The following is a 19,161-nucleotide window of genomic DNA, read 5'->3' on the forward strand; positions in this document are numbered from 1 at the left end:
AAAGCCTGCGTGTCTCAGGAGGTACTCGGGCCTTTCACTTCTTCACACTGCCTGTAGCTATGGATCCATCCGAGTGTCCTGCAAATAACCAGAGTCTTAAAAGGCTGTCAGAGCACGATGTGAATATATCTAACCCCGAGTAGCAAAGGGGAGAATTTCCCTGACACCAGTAAAGAAAAAAAAAACAACAAAAAAAAAAAACGAGGAGCTCGTTCTGAAACAGACTGTTGCAGTAAAAAAAAAAAAACGTCATCTTACAGACAACAGAGCGCAGTCACCATCTCATGCAAAGGCTCCGCCGATAGATAACACATGTTGGACTGTTTATACACTGATGTTAGTCGGACTAAAAGACATCCCACAGCACATCCTACCTCTATAATCTCAACGTTAGCAGCAACATGACCGGCGAGGTGCTGCAGAGGTCGATGATATACGTGCAAGCGCACATTCCTGGTGGATTATTTTATAACGTGAAAGAAGCATTTCTACTATTTACCTTGTGATCATCGAATTATGAAAAACGATCGCTGACGTGGTAAAATCCAGTATTACAAACCGATGTGCAGTGTTTTGGCGTCTCATAAGCCTTCAAACTAATGGATTTGTTACTCAAACTTGACTTTCTGGATGTCTATCCAGTTTTTAAAAACAATACACCAACACAGGGCTGTTTTCTGTCTGCACGCCTGCTTGGGCTTGTTTACCAGAAGTCCATCATTTCCATAGTAACTTCGGTCAAAACAAATACAGACATTTCCAGTGGATTCAATACTACTTTCCACCAACAAGGGTAAATTACAAATGCTTCAATGTGTCATAATCTAAACATATTGTTAATATTGTGCTTACTGTATCTATATAAGGTATTATTTACTATTATATATGTCTGTCACATGTTGTCTTGTATCACGTCCTCAGTTAATCACTAATGGTATCAAACATGTTGGACTTGGTGTATTTGAGACACAGTGAGAGTTTAAGGTGTTTTCTGATTCAGAGCAACCAGACAGGTGGCATCTTAGTTCACAGACACACACATACATAGACACACAAGCACAAAACCCACACAAACGCTGCTCCCTCACGGCCCAGTTCAGGTCAAACTGGGCTCGATGGCAAACGACCTAAAAATTCTGCCTTTTTTTCCCTCTTTGCCTGCAACAGGAGAAATCAGTAGTGACCTTTAATGTGCTGTGGCCCAGTCAAGTGTGTTTATTTTAGACAGAACACACACACACACCCCATGGGGAGTTTTTTTTTGGTCGGGTGAACACACGGGTGCCTTCCCATGCTGGCCCCTCAGCTAGAACGAGAACCTATGCTTCAACCTTTAGCTTGTTTGGCTGTTCTGAAGCACAGCCGGCGGCCTGTCAGCAGTGTCAATTAAAGAGGACCAACGAGGAAACCACACAGACAGGAAACACCGCAGACTTCAGTACTGGAGCGACTACACTCCAACATTTAGAAGCCAGAAAAGCCAGTATGATATTTTTTGCTTCTCTGAATTGGCAAAGCTTGACAAAGCACCATCCACCCACCACATATGCTTTAATTACAATGATTTGACTAAATATCACCGCAAAATACAGTATATGACTCTGATCAGACTCCAAAAACTACCAAACATCCTCCCCAACATTGGGCAAGTGACCGTTAAACATAACTTATCACGCTCACCCTTCACTAATTACTCTACAAAGGACGTAAATAGTTATATTACTCATTAGATTCCTCTCTGTTACAGCAAACAACTCCTCATTCTTTAAGACATGTAGGAAAACAAACAAACACACAAAAAGAAACAGAGTGAGACATTGTGGTTTAACAAACAACCAGCCTGTGGTTCGGGGGATTTACAGACTCTTAATCTGTGATGTATTTCTGCTGCTTTGAAGTGTGAACAACATCCCACCGAGGGATTAAAATATATTAAACATCATCCAGTGCAGTTTTTTTTGCAAGCATAATCAGTAAATAGTATAAAAACCCATAACATCTGCAATAAAACTTTTTTCTCTTCTCCGCTGTGTGTTTGTAGAAAACAAGCGGACTCCGTGTTAAAGCCTCGGTACAAACTCCTCCTCTGGCTCTTGGGATTATAATAGCGCTCAGATTGAATTAAATTCCATAATGTCCAACAGGAGTCAGTGACGACTCGCTGGCACTGAACTCCAAAATGAGCTCCGATGATCTGGAGAAACTTAATAAGGTAATATTTCATCCTCCAGGAGTCATCGTGGTCACTGGGATCAGTGGTTGTTCTGATGAGAGTTCATGAGGACAGTTACAAGCTTCCTACGCAGGAAGAAAGAGGTCTAAATAATTCAAAATATTCCTAAAAGCTATTACTAAGAGAACAGAGACATTTAGGAACACTTGTAAATCTGACATATCTGGTTCTTTTCTAACATCTGTATTAAGCAGATGGATCTGAGCCACAATAGACTTAGGGACACAGGCATGTACCTGTTGTAGACACATGTGGGTTATAGACAGCTGAGACGAGCGCTCAGTGATGGAGGGAGAAACGACAGGAGGAGACATGGAGGCCTTCTTCGCCTCCAGCTGTAATTTTAGCAAACGGTGATTCTGCAGCATCTCTGGAGATAAGAGGCTCTTCTCTATTGCAGCTTCTTTTTAAGATATTTGTTCCACAGTTGTAATATTGTTCTTCGACATCCTGAACTGATCAACCGTATTTAAAACCAACAGGCGAAGGCAGACGGCAACAAGCGAGCAGCTCTGTGGTTACTGACATGGACAGACAGAGCACAGAGAACATGTTTATTAAATTAATCAATCAACTCCGCACAATATTATCAACATTGCACCCCAAAATGCCGCTATCAGTCAGCCTCTATGTAACGAGACAGATCACATTTGAACTATACAGACTGTATTTACGGAGCCGCTGAACGTTCTGCATGAAATATTGTTTGTGACTGAAGTTGTTGCTCTGCTATGAAAAGCTGTTACAGCAGTCTAGACGCTGAATGAAACAGCAATCAATCTGCCCTTCAGTTACCCAATGAACATGTTATTTATTTATTGTTTCAGTGGAACCTTTTCATTTAAAATTTCACTCTGTTTCTTCTTAAATCTGTTACCAATACTGACGCTTTAAGAAATGAATCAACAGTCATTTTGTCAGATTTTCCACAGAAGTATGTAACTTTTAAAAATACTATTATTATTCTCCTGTCGTGTTTATTAATATTTTAGATCTCTGAAAGTCCTTCAGAATAACAGTCTACAAGAAAGGAATATGTATGATAATTAAGCAACAATCAAAGTATAAAGGTCAGAAGGAAACAGCTTTATCAGGACTATGTTGGTGTTGATTGATCATATTGATTGTCTGCAGTTTTCAGATGATTCTCTCAGGTTTGGTTTGTCTGAAGCTCCTCTGATCAACCAGCTGTTTTAGACGAATAGATGTTTATTCTCAGTTAAACTTAAACTGTCTCCTACAATTTATGATCTTACGCAACTGGATTGTTATCGCAGATTAGTTGCACATTCAGACTCGGCGTCTTAACCTTTTTAATTTTTTGTCGAATACTAACAACCAGTAAACTTCTCTCTAAACACACTGACAGGAAGTAGAACACAGCTGCTCCCACTAACGGACGCACAAACCCATTAAAGTCGACACTGTCACATCTTTCTCGTCGTCTCTGTTTGTCATTGAAGTGTTTGGGTGACAGAAACACATTCTGTAATAATGTTTAATAGATAAAAACTCCCAAATTGTGATTGATTGTCTGCCAAAGTAGTTGGTAGAGGAGATAAACATCATTACCAGCCAATATTTTGGGAGGATATATGGCTGCTGATAAATTCAAACCCTGGGAAAGAATTCAGCTTTTTCCTCTTCAGTCCTGAGTGCATGGATATAATTTTTATGAACATTTTTATCTATGATGAATGAAGGGCAGGGAGAGAAAATGCAGAGAGTGAAGACATCAGGGCGCCTACAGTATTTACCATCTGAACGCTGACATGGATGGTATCTTGTGGTTCTGTTTATCAGTTAAAAGCTGGAGGTGAATGTCTTTAACCTACAAAAATTATAAGATATTCATATTACAACCTCCCTGAGGTGATGAATTTCGAGCCAAACACACCGGAGAAGCCAGCAGCTGACAGCACATCTGGCATCTGAGACTCGGCAGGTGTTTTCCTTCAGGGGACGATCACCTGAAGTAGATCCAGCCCTTCTACAGTCTTCTTCACTTCAACAGCTCTACACAGCCAGGTTTGGGTTGTCCAGACTTAATGTTCAGCTTAAAACTCATATAAACATCAGTATAGCATCATTTTGTATTTTATTTTGAGATGCAAAATGATGAGTTGGTTATTAAAAATGATCAACTTATAATTCTGAGAGATTGTCGTAACCTCAAGATTTGAGAAACTAAATCAGACCTCGAACATCTTCATCCAGTAAGCTTTTCATTTTCAGCTCTACTGGCCAGTTTGAACCAGCAGTCCAGGTTACTGTATATCAGGGAAATAGCCTCAGGTATTGAAAGTGGCTTCATTGCATAATACTCCAGGTCAGGCTAATATTATCATCATACATCATGTTGTATAGGAGTTGGAAACGGCTGTGACAAGGCCCCGGGGCCGAGCTGTCTTATTTACTGATGGAAGCGGGTCTGCTGGAGCAGCCAACTAAAACCTATTTACTTTTCTATAGCGGAGACGTGAAGGATGGATAGAGACGAGGAAACAGACAGAAAAGACTAACACCCAGAGCTCAACAGCCTAATCTAACAATTAGTATTCACACAGCTGCTTTCCTCTCTCTCTCTCTTCCTACATTCACGTATGATAAATTCCTGTAATGAAACAGTGGATGGAATTTACACAAAGCTGATTGAATTTCCTCATTAAACATAAGAAGGCAATCATTAAAAAACGAGCCTGTAAATCTTCCACACAGAGGAGGAGAAGAAGAGGGAGAAGAAGAAGAACAACAACAACAACAACAACAACAACAAGACAAAGAAAAAGGAAAAGAAGAAGAACAACAACAACAAGACAAAGAAGAAAAAGAAGAACAAGAAGAAAAAGAAGAAGAAAAAGAACAACAAGACAAAGAAGAAGAAGAACAACAACAACAACAACAACAACAAGACAAAGAAGAAAAAGAAGAACAAGAAGAAAAAGAAGAAGAAAAAGAACAACAAGACAAAGAAGAAGAAGAACAACAACAACAACAACAACAAGACAAAGAAGAAGAAAAAGAAGAACAAGAAGAAAAATAAGAAGAAAAAGAAGAAAAAGAAGAACAAGACAAAGAAGAAGAAGAAGAACAACAACAACAACAAGACAAAGAAGAAGAAAAACTCAGAAACCACAATAGAGAGATAAAAAGAGACAATAAAAAAAAGTATTACAATAAAGCAATGTAGGTTTTCCCTAGAATCATCCTAATGCAATCTCTGTTTCTGTCAGATTGTGTTTGCAGGGGGTCCAGTACCCATAAAGGGCTGAGAACCGTTGCTTTAAACCATTTATCATCTGGAATTTGCTCCCTGATAGCTGCCTCACATTTGCTTTTCAAAGTGTCCACGTCTGCCTGTTTGTTGACACTCAGGAGCCCATAAATTTTGCTTATGAGTCGTTTAGCATCTATTTTGCATTTAAGCATTAAATATGCGGCTCACGTTTCAGTTAAATCTGTGCTCAGTGTTCACAGTGAAGCCTGATACATGTCACTACAGACAAGAACGTGAACCATTAACACTAAAAGATCAGATCGGACTCAAAGAAACAAATCAAGCCTGTAATAATGAACGTAGCCTGAGAGGTAATTAAAAAAAACAGAAGACAGAATATGATGATTCACATTCATCAACAGCACAGACACAAACAACCGGCGCAAACAGAATATAAATATATGATAAAGTTGACATTTAGAGGCATCCATATGTATGGCTCCGACTGACGGCCAATTTGGCTGCTAATCTAAAGGCCAAGGCTGCTGGTGACAGGGACAAGAGATCAATCATGTGTGTGTGCGTGTGTGTGTGTGTGTGTGTGTGTGTGTGTGTGTGTGTGTGTGTATGGTCTTTCACTCACCAAACAGATTGCTGGAGTGGCCTTGCTTGGAGACCGGCCTGAGCTCATTGGAACCCCAGGCGTAGCGCCTGTAGCTGTCCCACGCATGTTTCATCATCTGACAGGGAGGAAGAAGAGGAAGAGGAGGAAGGAGGGAGGAGGGAGGAGGGAGGAGAAGAAGATGACAAATGAAGTGAGTTACAGATGATAATCAACTTTGGGTCATGACAAAGAGAATTAAGCCCTTTTCACATAACTCAGTGGTTACGTTTATAGTCCAGCTCATACTGGACTTTTGAAGCTAAAACCAGTATCAGCCAACCATATCTGTGATGAGTTAATAAAGCTGCTGATATGTTTGCTTGCTCACTGGGAAGAAATTCACTTCATGAAATTCAACCAGCAACATTATTATTATTATTATTATTATTGTGACACTATAACACGTATGTGTGTATCTGTAAACACTGACCGCAGTCTTGTGGTCTGTGGTTTCGTCTGCGGTCCTTTAATATCTGGGAGCCGCAGAGTTCAAGACAGTCGGCTCAGTCTAACAGTATTGTTTACATAGTTCACCCCAAAGCCATCAATGATAATTGATCTCACATTTATTTATCTGACACTTGAATCAAAGCTGTCAGTAAAAGTTTAATGATGCAACTCTTCTTGTATTAAACGACGCAGCTAAGCAGCAGTGATGAGACGATGAGACGTTCTCACTATTTTACCTGCTGTAACGTCTCAAATCAAACCACTGATGGGTCGTCTTCAGTCTGGAATAAATGACATTTAACACAAGTATGACGACTGTTTTAAAACAGTTTCTTTATATGAATCTATCAGCAACTCATGGTAACTTATTTATTAGTTTTATTAGTATTAATATGTCATCCAGCATAAAATACAAGGATTGTTTTATCTCTAATAGTGTTCTGTGAATTATATTATGACATATAAATTCCTATAAGTGGCCTAAAATGTATTTGCTGTCTCATCTAGTCTTAATTAAAACTTCACAGCTTAAAGAAATTCGATATTTTTGCTAAACACGAGTCTCAACGACTGCAAAGATTTAATAATTCAGAGCAGCAGATGTTTTTAATGATGATAATTTGTTGATCAGGCAGCAAATGACCTATTCCAAACGTCTGTCTGCATTTATGATCAGTGGCTGATTGATCCGCTCCTTCCTCGCTAAAAAACAAAAAACCCAACCCTCACCCAGCTCCCCCCCTCCCCCCCCCCCCCACCCCCTCCCTCCTCTACCGAGTCTCATTATCTGCAGCTGAAACTGCTCGCTTCCCCGGCAGGAATCGCCAGAGTTTCATCTCATTTTAATCTCTGCTGTGTTGGCTGGAGGCTTGATACCAACATGAATACTAGTTTCCAATCTAACCCCCCCCCCAGACACTCCTTTCAGTCTCAGATGCGACTCCTCCTCCTCCTCCTCCTCCTCCTCCTCCTCCTCCTCCTCCAGCTCTCTGCGTGTATCTGTCCTCCTAATCCAGGTTATAGAGCGTCGTCACAGAGAGCTTTCTAGAACCTGCCTCTGGATTAGAAACACTAAAACCTTTTTATCCTCCACCTTCAGACGCCAAATCTGTTCACACACACACACACACACACACACTTCACTTCAGTGATAGTGTGCTCTTGTCATATATATATATATATATATATATATATATATATATATATATATATATATATATATATATATATATATATATATATATATATATATATATATATATATATATATATATATATGCTCTCACTGGCACAATGCTGCAGCCTATAGCGTATATAGAGTGACTCCCTGCCACAATCTTAACAATGCCAGCTCTATGCACCTGAATAATACACACACACACACACACACACACACACACACACACAGCTGAGTGATGCACAGCCTGCACAGACTCTCCCAGGAGATCATATTACTGTATTATACACCCTCTCTCACTACGCAGTATCCTATTGCAAGCTCATATATGCATGTGTGTGTGTGTGTGTGTGTGTGTGTGTGTGTGTGTGTGTGTGTGTGTGTGTGCTTCCTGCTGACTCACTGTTAGTCAGCTCACTCTCTCTAACAGTAACAATTATTAACTGCAATCATTATGAAAGACACTACAAACGACCACGAGCTGGTCAACAGGTGACTGAGTGACCTGTCGCCTAGTTTAAGTTAAGTCGAGTGAAGCCGAGCCTGTTAGCGAGTCAGGCGGGCGATCAAGCGTCGGCACGGCAACACCTTCTCACCTACATCACAGCCAGCGCACACGCAGACACACACACGACGTCTTCAGATTGTTCGTTTCTATCTTAACAATCCAAATGCCAAGAAACTCAATCTACACTTAGATAAGAAAAGAGAAAAGCAACAAAATCTCAAATATATGAAGCTACAACCTGATAAATGACATAAACAATAATCAGAATCTTCTTATAAACACAAATATTCTTGATTTTAATTGGTATTCATTAGTCATTCTAGTTGACATTGTGGCTGTGAGTGATGCTATTGTGTGCAACCTTGTAATATCTATCCTGTATTATGTTTATTCTGTATTATTCTTCATCATTTGTATTATGTTTTTAGACTCATTCATGTTTTAATTGTAACATCAGACTGCAGATGAAAACTAGCTATAAGCTAACTCTGGTGCAATGCATCACATGACAACGTTTATGTTCAAATAAAATAAAATAAAAAAACCAGCAGGAGGCATCTGCAAGCAGAGTGAATATATATATAATAATATAGTGCAGATGATGCTCTATTTTGAGTATATTTCACTTCTGATTTGAACTGACAGTGTGTAGTGAACAAAGCAGGTCAGACAGACTGATAGCGGATGTCAAGAAACGGCATAAAGTGCAGAACAAGTGTTAAAAAAATAACTTCTGACAGCACAATCACAAGTGCCGTGCAGGTGTTAACAACAACCGTGAACGCTGGAGAGGAGGAATTAATAGCCTCATGATGCTACCAAGCTGCCGAGAGTTCATCCTTTTATTCGTATTGTGAGCATGACTGACAACTTTTTCAATCAAGGACGCTCTTCACCAGGTTACATCACACACACACACACACACACACACACGGTGAAGAGCCTCGTGCATGAATAGACTCTGATTTCATGCTTTTCACAGAACAACCGCTTATTAGATTACATTTTATAAGGGGGAATATGCTGCGCTACGCTAGAGAGGAACAGGAGACGCTTTAATTAGCAGTTACCTCTCATCTCATGTGCTCCATCTGCATCTCTCTCAATGTTACACAAACACACCGACACACACTATACGAGCATGTGTGCCTCAACCTTCGCCGGGTTCAGTAGTGGTTTAACCTTCTCTGACATCTCAAGAGATCAAAAATGCTGCTTTATTTTCACAGGAGAACTTCTTATAACACACACACACACACACGGAGTGAAATCCACTTAATTTGCATAACATCTCCCACACACATCAAAAGGACAAGCTAGCGATGGCTTTCCTCCATTTAAACCCACTAATTACAGCTAGTGAGCCTGCTAATTACCGCTCCTATATGCATGTCACATTAAGAGATCTACTCCAATACTCTTGCTCCCAGCGTGAGAGCCGAGATCAACCCCGAGAGAGGCTTCGAGATCAAGACGACGGAGGACGACGCTCGTTCATCATCGCTAACAAAGAGAAAAAAAATAACAAACGAGGTACGAAAGCATGTGAAGAAATTAGCTTTGAATATCCACAAAGAGTCTTAAAAGCCAGTGGTGATATCTCACATATCATAAAGACATTTCTGTCTCATTACAACTGTCTGCTATATTGATAATAATGCTAGCGTGTTAGCATAGAGTTGTATAGCAGGAGTATCATACATTATCAGTCTTAACTTGTTGTTTTTTACTACTACTACTGCTCTGATGTCATTTCTAGTCGAGAAAAGCTAACGCTAACCGTTTCATGTAAGTGAATGGAAGATGCTAAAATGATTAGCGCCATACTCCAGGAGGTATAATTAAATAAAAACACAGTTTCAGGTGGTCTAACCTAGTTTGTTAGTTAGTGGATTATTCAAGCTTTCAAGCATGATGAGGTGTACTGATGTAGGAAAATAAATAATACACAAGACAACGATGAAAATAAGAATTATCTGTTTTAACAGAGATATTTATGAAAGGAGGATGTGTTTAAATAAGTCAGACATACTGGCGATTTAGAGATGTGGATCCAGGATGGGACTATAATCTATAATCCATCATCACAATTACATTCAAGCAAAGATCAAAAAAAAAAAAAAAAAAAGACAATATTGTTAATTAATAGGTGCAGATTCTGTAATTCAGTGTGTGAGCGTGAGTGCGGCTCACACGACTAAACATTCCTGTGTGTGTGTTAACTCTTATTGGATTTTATGCTCAGGATCCCCATGTGTTGACTCTAATTGGATTAAGTGTTCGGGATTTTCTAGTCTGACCGCTGTTATTAGGACCTGGTGGCTGATGCTATTTCAGACGTACGCTAGCTCTGTGCTAATTGGCTCTGTGTTTAAGGTGCGATGGTTTTACTGGAGCACAAACATCAGGTGCGATCTAACAGGAAGTTCTTAAGTACATATACACACCTGTTCTTCCTCAGGAGTATGCACACACACACACACACACACACACACACACACACACAGATTATTTGCTACAGAAAGGCTGCGTGAGGACTGTTGACAATCACCTTGAGTAGAGAATCACCTCCTCCTCCTCCTCCTCCTCCTCCTCCTCCTCCTCCTCCTCTCTGTTGTCCCCCCAGCGTCACCTCTCTTCTCAGCCTATTGATCTGCCTCAGCCACTGAACTAATAACTGTGTTGTTCACTGATGACACACACACACACACACACACACACACACACACACACACAGCCAGAGCTCTCCTCTCTACAATGGTTTCCTGTCAGCAGCCCAGCTAATGGAGGAGAAATAGTGTTGTAGTATGCTAACACATGGCAGCAGGGAGTAAAAACACAAACACAAATAATTCAACCAGTGTGAAATGAAGCCCAGTGAGCTGACGGGGGCTGCAGATCAGAAGTTAGTCATTGGTTTCTTTCATCATTGTGCAAAAAACATCTTTTCAAAGTATGAATCCGAGAAGAAACTGAGACTTGAAACCACTTGAACTGCACAGCTTCTCTCTTTATAGCTGCAGAGTTAAATTAACAATCATTAACCTCGTACTCATAAAAAAAACTAAGTGAGATGCATTTAAAACAAGAGTTGCTAACAAGATTGACTGTTTCCTCTTCTGGTCAGATCATAGTTTGAAGTTTAGACTTGTTTAATAAATGAAACAACTGCAGATGTGTCCATACAGATCATGAATAATGTGAATCAGATGCTGTGGATGTAGTAGATATATGAAAGAATGTTGTTTAATCCTCCAGTAAAGTCAATATCAAAGGGACTCAAACACCTTTATGATGCTTTTACTTTCAATTTCTCAAATGTATTTCAACAGTTAGGTCACTCAGTGGTGAGTTAGAAAGTCAAATATTTGTTAGCTAGGGGCTTAAAAAAGGTATTTTTTGTTGCCTCAAGTCTTTTAAAAACTTCTAAATGCAGCTAGATACCGTCGAGCATCAGCGATGAGGAGACGTTTTCCAAAAAAAAAAAGGTTTCTGTGAGTGAAATAACACATGAGAGGAGCCTCTGAGCAGGCTGCCAAAAGGCATTTCACAAACATAAAAATAAACGTGTTAACATTACAACGATAAGTCCCGACCGAGTCACGAGTCCACTGAGACTCCGTTTTAAAATGTCCCCAAAAATAATGAAAAACCTGGCAGTGATCCAGGCTGTGTGTTTTCCACCGTCTGCACACACACACACACACACACACACACACACATATATATATAAATGCACACAGAGCGATGATGGTAAATCATTAACCGCTGTGCAAAGATCAAGGGGTTAATGACCCTGTTTGCTCCGAGGTGTCCTGAGTAATCTGTAACTGAGGGAATGTGTGAAGGCTGAGCAGGGAGAAGGGTGTTTCTAAGAGTTCCCACCGGGGCTGCTGCTGCTGCTGCTGCTGCTGCTGCTGCTGCGGCGGTGAGAGAGAACGAACGACGTTGAAACTGAATCTTCCGATAGCTCGTCTCAGGGGAAACACTTGTGACTAACGCCCTTGTAACAGGTGCATTATGTGTGTGTGAGAGCGAGAGAGAGTAAGAGGAAGAGGAAGAGAGAAGGAGAGGGCAGCTGGGTGACAATATGGTTGTTGGGCAGATAAGGACATCAGACAGCCAACCAGCATGTGGACCTCACAAACAGGAACACACACTTACACACACACTTACACACACACATATCTGCCTGCCAAAGAAGCATCCCCTGCGAGTGTGATGAAGTGCAGATGCTTGACTGCTTCACTCTCTGCCATCTCAATGAGAGGAAGATAAAGATGAGGAGGGGGGTGGGGTGAGGAGGGGGGGGTGTGGGTGTGTTTAATATGATTAAAAAAATGCACGTCGTAAATAATGGCGATATTCCAACTTGTTGGTGTGATGACGTCATACCGCTACGCACGTGGAGCCGCTAACGTTGCTGCAGGCTCCATGTGGAGGAGTCAGAACCAGGAAGTGACTTAACAAGAGATGTCAGATGTTAAATAAACCACATTAATATGTAAGAAAGTGCAGGAAGACTGGAACAACAAAAGGAGGCGACACAACCAACTTATTTCAGCACCTCAAGCAGAAGCATCCGGTTGAGTCATATCATCAAGAATATCATTACTACACAGAGATATTATTTTAGAGCCTTGACCCTACAGAGGAGGTCAAAACTAGCGAGGAGATACAGGAAGGAGGAGTGATATCATGATAACAGCAAGAAAAGTTAAACAACATGTCCTAATTGTGTTTGAAACATCCGCACGAGTTCATTTCTAAAAAATAAAGATGGAATATTGATAGAAGTGAACTGGACGGAGGAAAACAAAGCCAGAAACACATCACTGTGTCTGTGTGGATAATAGAAAGTTTTCTCCTCAATCTTTCTGCAAAGTTTAAAAAAAATCACTTTGAAGCTGAATCAGTTTTCTGTCGTGTGTAAAAAGCATTCGAATAAGTTTCCTGTCTTATCAGAGTGATGCTGCAACATCACAGGAAACATGCAGCCAAAGCTAACCGCTAACAGCTCCTAACATATCTGAACCCTGTCGTGACCTCACCCAGAAACCGGTTAGCATTTCCTGTTCGTGTCATTCATACCAGTAACTTACAACATGAGGGAGGAGAAGCAGATACCACGCTGCAGGAGCAAATCTTCAGCTTTCATCAAATGACTGGAAATGCTTCTTTCACTTCTGTATTAAATCGGTTGTTTTCTTCACCTGTTAAAGTTTCACAGCAGCGGTTTATGTATTTGATGATTATCAAACAGTAAAGAAAAAGCAGAGAAAGTAACGCCTTTAATTCCTTCTAGTGCTAATAAGCTGTTGAAACATGTATAAGTTGGTGGTTGATCTGGTGATTGGGTTGCTGCAGGGTTGGTCTGTGTTTATGTTCTCCTGAATTTAATCTCTGTCTTCATGCACAGATGAGAGAAACACTGAGCACCCCTGTAAAAATATTACTGCATCTCTCTCATCACTATCTCTGAGCCCAGACAGCCTCTGCTGCTGCTGGTTATGGGAAGAAGTAAGAGCCCATAAAAAATAAAATAAAAAATCACTATGATCAAGTTGGCAGAAAGAAGCATAAAAAAAATCCCTGAATCATGTAAATTTCCCAGATAGCGGAGAAAAGAAATTGAATTTCTTAAAGATACAGAGACAGGAGGATGCAAAGGTTTGACATATTAAACATCATAAAATAGAAATGACATTTTTTAAAAAGCGACCCCCCCGCCCCCAGAGGCAGCAAATATATTAAAGAGGAAGAGGACGCATCATTACACCACTTATACACACTGCTTACAGGCTCTGACAGACTCTCATATGGAAAACAAACACTTAATCAAATTACACAAGACGAGTTTTAAGGTTGAAGCAGAGCGGAGGAAAGTCAAGATTATGTTACACGTCAGCTCAGGAAGCGTTTATAAGCCTGTTGACCAGAATAAACACAAACAGCTCCGACACACATTTTGGCTCATCGTATAGTACAAAAAGAAGCACAGGTGTGGCTAATAACATTAATGCGTCTGTTCCATTAGACGCCAGCGAGCCGGCGTTCACACCGCCGGGGTCCTGGAACCGTCTCATCTAAACGCTACGTCGCCATTGTCAGTGTTATTAGTTACAGCTGCGTTTCCAAAAAAACTATCCGCCATTACGACTCCTCGTTTCACAAGGACACAAAAGCAATCGCGGACTGCGTTTTCGTCCCACCTGCGTGTGCGAGTATTAACTGGAGCGTGGCGAGAGTCCAGGTACAGAATATTCTGAATTACAAATGTGCAGATATAATGGCGGGTAACCCAGGTGCAACAATTTCCCCTCGGTGAGCTGCAGTTTAATGACGAGGAAATAAAGGAGTGAAAGTGTGAACCTGCTGCTGCTGAACCACAGCCAAGCTTCAGGCTGCATGAGCGGGAAACAGGAGACTGTGTTTTTATATTGTTTTACTCATTTCCTTTAAAATCATCTCTACTTTATATTACAGATGACCGTTTTTAAACAACTACGCTGTAATGTTTTACATTCTTCAGCGTCTCTATTCGCCTCCCGGGCAAACGGTATAAAGATCAGTTTGCAGAAAATGACTGGAGTTATGTGAAGATGAGTCATCACAGTTAAACGATGATTGTAGGTAAATGCATTTGTAAAAGTTTTTACTACATTCTCATCTGAAGATTAGATAACTGGTATAATAATAAACAGACAGTTTATAGACTCTTCTTGCTGATTTATTGCACTGAAATGACTGAAAACGACGGCTGTGCAGCAACTGGGAGGTATTTTAAATGGTATAAATTATTGATTACTGAGGGATCTGAGAGGTTGAACATACATGACTTGGTGTAACTAAACATGAAATATACTGTTTCTTTGTTTTAGATTAAAATATTCAACAGCTGATAAAAGGCAACAAGTTGTAACCTGTAACTACGGCTGCAACTGTGGTGAAATCTTATAAGACTTATGATAAACTGGTGCAGAATGATTATGACAAGTATCATAAGTAATAAGTAGTAGTGTGTTGAATTGACATTATAATAAATATATAACCTCACAGACCACATATAATCAATGTAAGGGCACCAAAATGTTAAGAATCTCACTCAATGCACTGGATAAACTAACACTTTAAATGTGTTTGTATTAAACTCAGTGATTCCAAAAAAAGGAAAAAGAGCGGCCGTGGGAAAGGAGCGAGAGAGAAGGGGGGGGGGGGGCAGTGGAGGAATAGAGCCAGGGGAAGGATTGGAAATGATGGTGTACAGTGACCATTGAACAGTTATAAAAAAATAAAAGAGCATGACTGGATAGAACTGGTTATGACAGACATGACCAGTTCAGCCAAAAAGCTATTTTGGTTAGTTTGGGCCAACAACAGGTGATGTAAAGAAGTTATGATGGTGTAATTGGCCAAGTACAAAGAGGATGGACACCAGGCGTGACCTATGCAGACCCAAAGGGTACATAAGACCCTGAGGTTAGTAATCAAGTGATCTTTATGAACTGTATTGATCTCCTTTATTGGCATTAAAGTACATTTTGCTGCTCTGAACTTTGACTCCTGATGATTCTTCATGTTTGAACATCAAAGAGGTTTTTTGTCCTTGAGCTGATTTGAAACTTTTTATCTGAGACCCAAAAAATAAACACGGTGCAACTAACGATTAGTTTACCAATTAATCAGCTGATTATTTTCTCAATTAATTGATTCATCATTTGGTCTAAAAAATGTTATAATTTATCAGAGTCCAAGTTGACGTCTTCAGACCAACTATCATGTTTGACAAAGGAAAGAATCAAACAGATTTTTTAATTGTATTTGTGTTCAAAACTTTGATTTAAATAAATTCTCTTTCACTCGTTGAAGACCTAAAACTAAACCATGATGGTCGTAGTTGGTTGTAGTTTGTCTGAGTCTCAGTCTTGATCTAATCCAGTCTGGATCTAAAACCAGATCTACGTCTGCAGAATGTTGTCCTTTGTAACAGGTCTCATACACTCAGTAATTGTATCTTTGTCAGAAATCAGGTTTCATAACAATACTGAACATAGACGCATAAGCAATTAACCCTGAAGACAAGTGAGCTGTGACACTCAGATCAACCTGTTATTCCTGCTATAATTCCCCTGTGTGCTGACTTAGTTAAGCAGAAAACAAGGTTTTGTGTTGCCACAGTCGGGTTCGGTTCTGGCACAAACCTTTACAAGACGCAGCCGAACACAGGAGCTCTGACGTCTCTGCTCTCTGAGCCGTGCTGTTTTGGAACAAAACTAACCACCTAACCGTTTTTCCACCTCGTCTCCTTCACATGTTCAGCTGCTCACAAAGAAAGAGAGAGAGAGAGAGAGAGAGGACAATATCCTCCTCTCCGCCTGGGGAGCAGTTCTTCAGGGATCAGCGAGGGATTTCCTAAGCCGTTTAGTATTTCAACAACCATATATGGGTCAGTATTGTACGGTTCTGTCTCTGCTGACAGAGAAGTGGGTTTAATACTTTGTTTCCATGATAGCTAGCTGCAGCTGCTATACTGCTATCAGCTAACAGTGAAACACTGGATCAAACACCTTTCATGTCACATTCATGTCATATTTTTTTTATATTTATTTGCACAGTAAAAACAAAACAACACAACAAAAGAGACGAAACAACTTGTGCAGGTGAGATTTAGAAAACCCCCTAAAGGCTTATGGGAGTAATCTCACCTCATTGCACATTATAAACAGATGCAAAAGTCATGTGAACTACAAAAATAAACAAGCAACCACAGAGTCAAAAGCAAACCGAGCAAAGAAACAAAACAGATAAGATAATGTAACGGGAGCATCCTAACTGAAGCAAACTTTTAGTTAGTTGGTTAGTTACTTGGGTTGAGTTCGGTTCATCAGACAAGTTCAAAGCTTATATAATGTAACTGTCCCACAGCTGAGCCCCTTTATATCTAACAGAGAAGTGACAGATCCCAGTATGGAATACTGGGAGGTGTAAACATTTGGCATGTCTTGTGTTATAGTTGTGTACATCTCCATTAGGCTGGAAAAATGCTTTACAAGGGAAGTGAAGTGAAGGAGGCTGATGCAGAATTCTAAAAATAAAAACACAAGATTGGTATTTTTTCCTGTATTATGACCAACAGGAAGGAAACTGTTGTCAGTAATGAATGAATCAGTGTTGTGTGTGTTGACTGAAGGTCGGAGGATGTTTCTCTCCATTTTAAAGACGAACCTCCACCATCGATGAACACATCATCTTGCCAAATGTCCCCTGACTGACTGACTGAATGAAGGAAGTGCATCTTCTTCCTGACCTCCTGGAAAGCGCAATTCAACAGTGCAATCTCCAACAAAGTCCATTTTTCTTTCCATTTGTCAAACACAATGTTGGGAGTTTAAGAGGTAAGTTTAAATTTAAAGAAAGAGGAAACAGTGATAATAAAAACATCTTCCAAACAGTCACAAGGACACGAGAACCAAAGGTTGAAGACGGAGATTAAATTCATATTTTCATGCAGATCATGAACACCATCAATAACCCAGAAGAACAGACAATGCAATTATATTCTAAACATTTGCTGACGGTGGAGGCTGGAAAAGTAAATATGGAGCTCAGGTTGCTTTTCTCACCAAACCTGTTTGGTTCAGTTTAAACAAACTCTGCTGCGAATGCAAATGATCCCCAAGTATCAAGGACGTCATCTTAAAAACAGGTCAAAGTAGTTTCCACAGCAGGTTTGACTTTTATGTTCCATTTGTTGAGTCACAAAGAGCAGAACAGATACAGACATTATCTAAAGTGCTTCAATCAATCAAGAAGCCTTTTTTTTAAAATCAATAAAATTCTATTTGATTATCAGAAAAACATGACCATCTTCTTCATCAATGATCATCCACTGAGTAAAATTCAAGTCGATAAATTCTGGCCAATAAAAAGACATTTCCCGGCATCTCTGCACCGCTAACAGCCGAGCCCGATCCGACGCTCGCTGACCCGACGGGGGTCATAAAAGGCGTCGTTCCCAACAGCCTGATTGGTGCTTAACAGAGCTCAGAGCTGATAATACGGTCAACAGACTGAACCTACCTGAAAAGCAACATTACACACTGATCAATACTATGTGACGGCCGTCTGGGGAGGAGAGAGGAGAGAAATGATGAAACTGAAGAGTAAATCTATATCTCCGACTGTCTGTTTGTTAAAAAAAAAAACCTGGTTCTGGCAGTAAAATAACACTCCGGCGGGAGCGGCGATTATTGACGACAAAGACATGACAATAAAACATGAACAATGACGTCTGAGGGTGATATGATTACTTTCATTATCCGCCCCCGAAACGGAGCCAAAGCAGCTATTAGCCATGTGTTCAGGAGCTGATGGAGGATCCATATGCTTCATGTTTCATATTGAAGTGAATGGGGAAAACCACTCTGAAAAAACAAGATGTTTTATAACAAGCTTTTGAAAAGGTTTTTCTATTCATTTCATTGTGACTTTAATGCCGGAGGGTGAAGTGCTAAACACTCCCTTTCAAACCTCTCAGTGGTGTGTATCAGACCACACACACACACACACACACACACATTTATTGACTTGACCTTTCTCTTGGTTGTAGGAAGCAGCCCAATTGGGTTTGACCCAGCCGCTTGACAAAAGGCAAACTAATGAAGACTTTGTGAAAGGCAGATTGATTTTTCTCTCCCTCCCTCCATTACATCCATATCCCCGCTTCAATACAGCAGGCAGCAGATAAGGAAGGCAGGAAGGCAGGAAGGCGGCAGCGGCGGCAAAGCTCGAGCTCATCACTCATTTGTTTAACAGGTTGGCAGAGATGAGGACTGAACGTCAGCGAATGCCAGAAAATACGACCTGAGCTGCATCCAAATGACTCGGAGAATAACGGCGGAATATGAATCGG

General features: G+C 40.4%; 1 protein-coding gene across 1 annotated transcript in view; it reads right to left on the bottom strand.

Moving 5' to 3' along the window:
- Nucleotides 1-19,161, bottom strand: part of man1a1 (mannosidase, alpha, class 1A, member 1) — a 145,506-nt gene that overhangs the window by 106,542 nt on the left and 19,803 nt on the right. Inside the window, exon 2 of the mRNA XM_044376385.1 lies at nt 6,094-6,190. Within this exon, the coding sequence (XP_044232320.1) occupies nt 6,094-6,190 (97 nt within the window). The remainder of the gene's footprint in view (nt 1-6,093; nt 6,191-19,161) is intronic.

This window comes from Thunnus albacares, chromosome 16, assembly GCF_914725855.1.
Source record: "Thunnus albacares chromosome 16, fThuAlb1.1, whole genome shotgun sequence".
In the NCBI taxonomy this organism is placed as follows: domain Eukaryota; kingdom Metazoa; phylum Chordata; class Actinopteri; order Scombriformes; family Scombridae; genus Thunnus; species Thunnus albacares.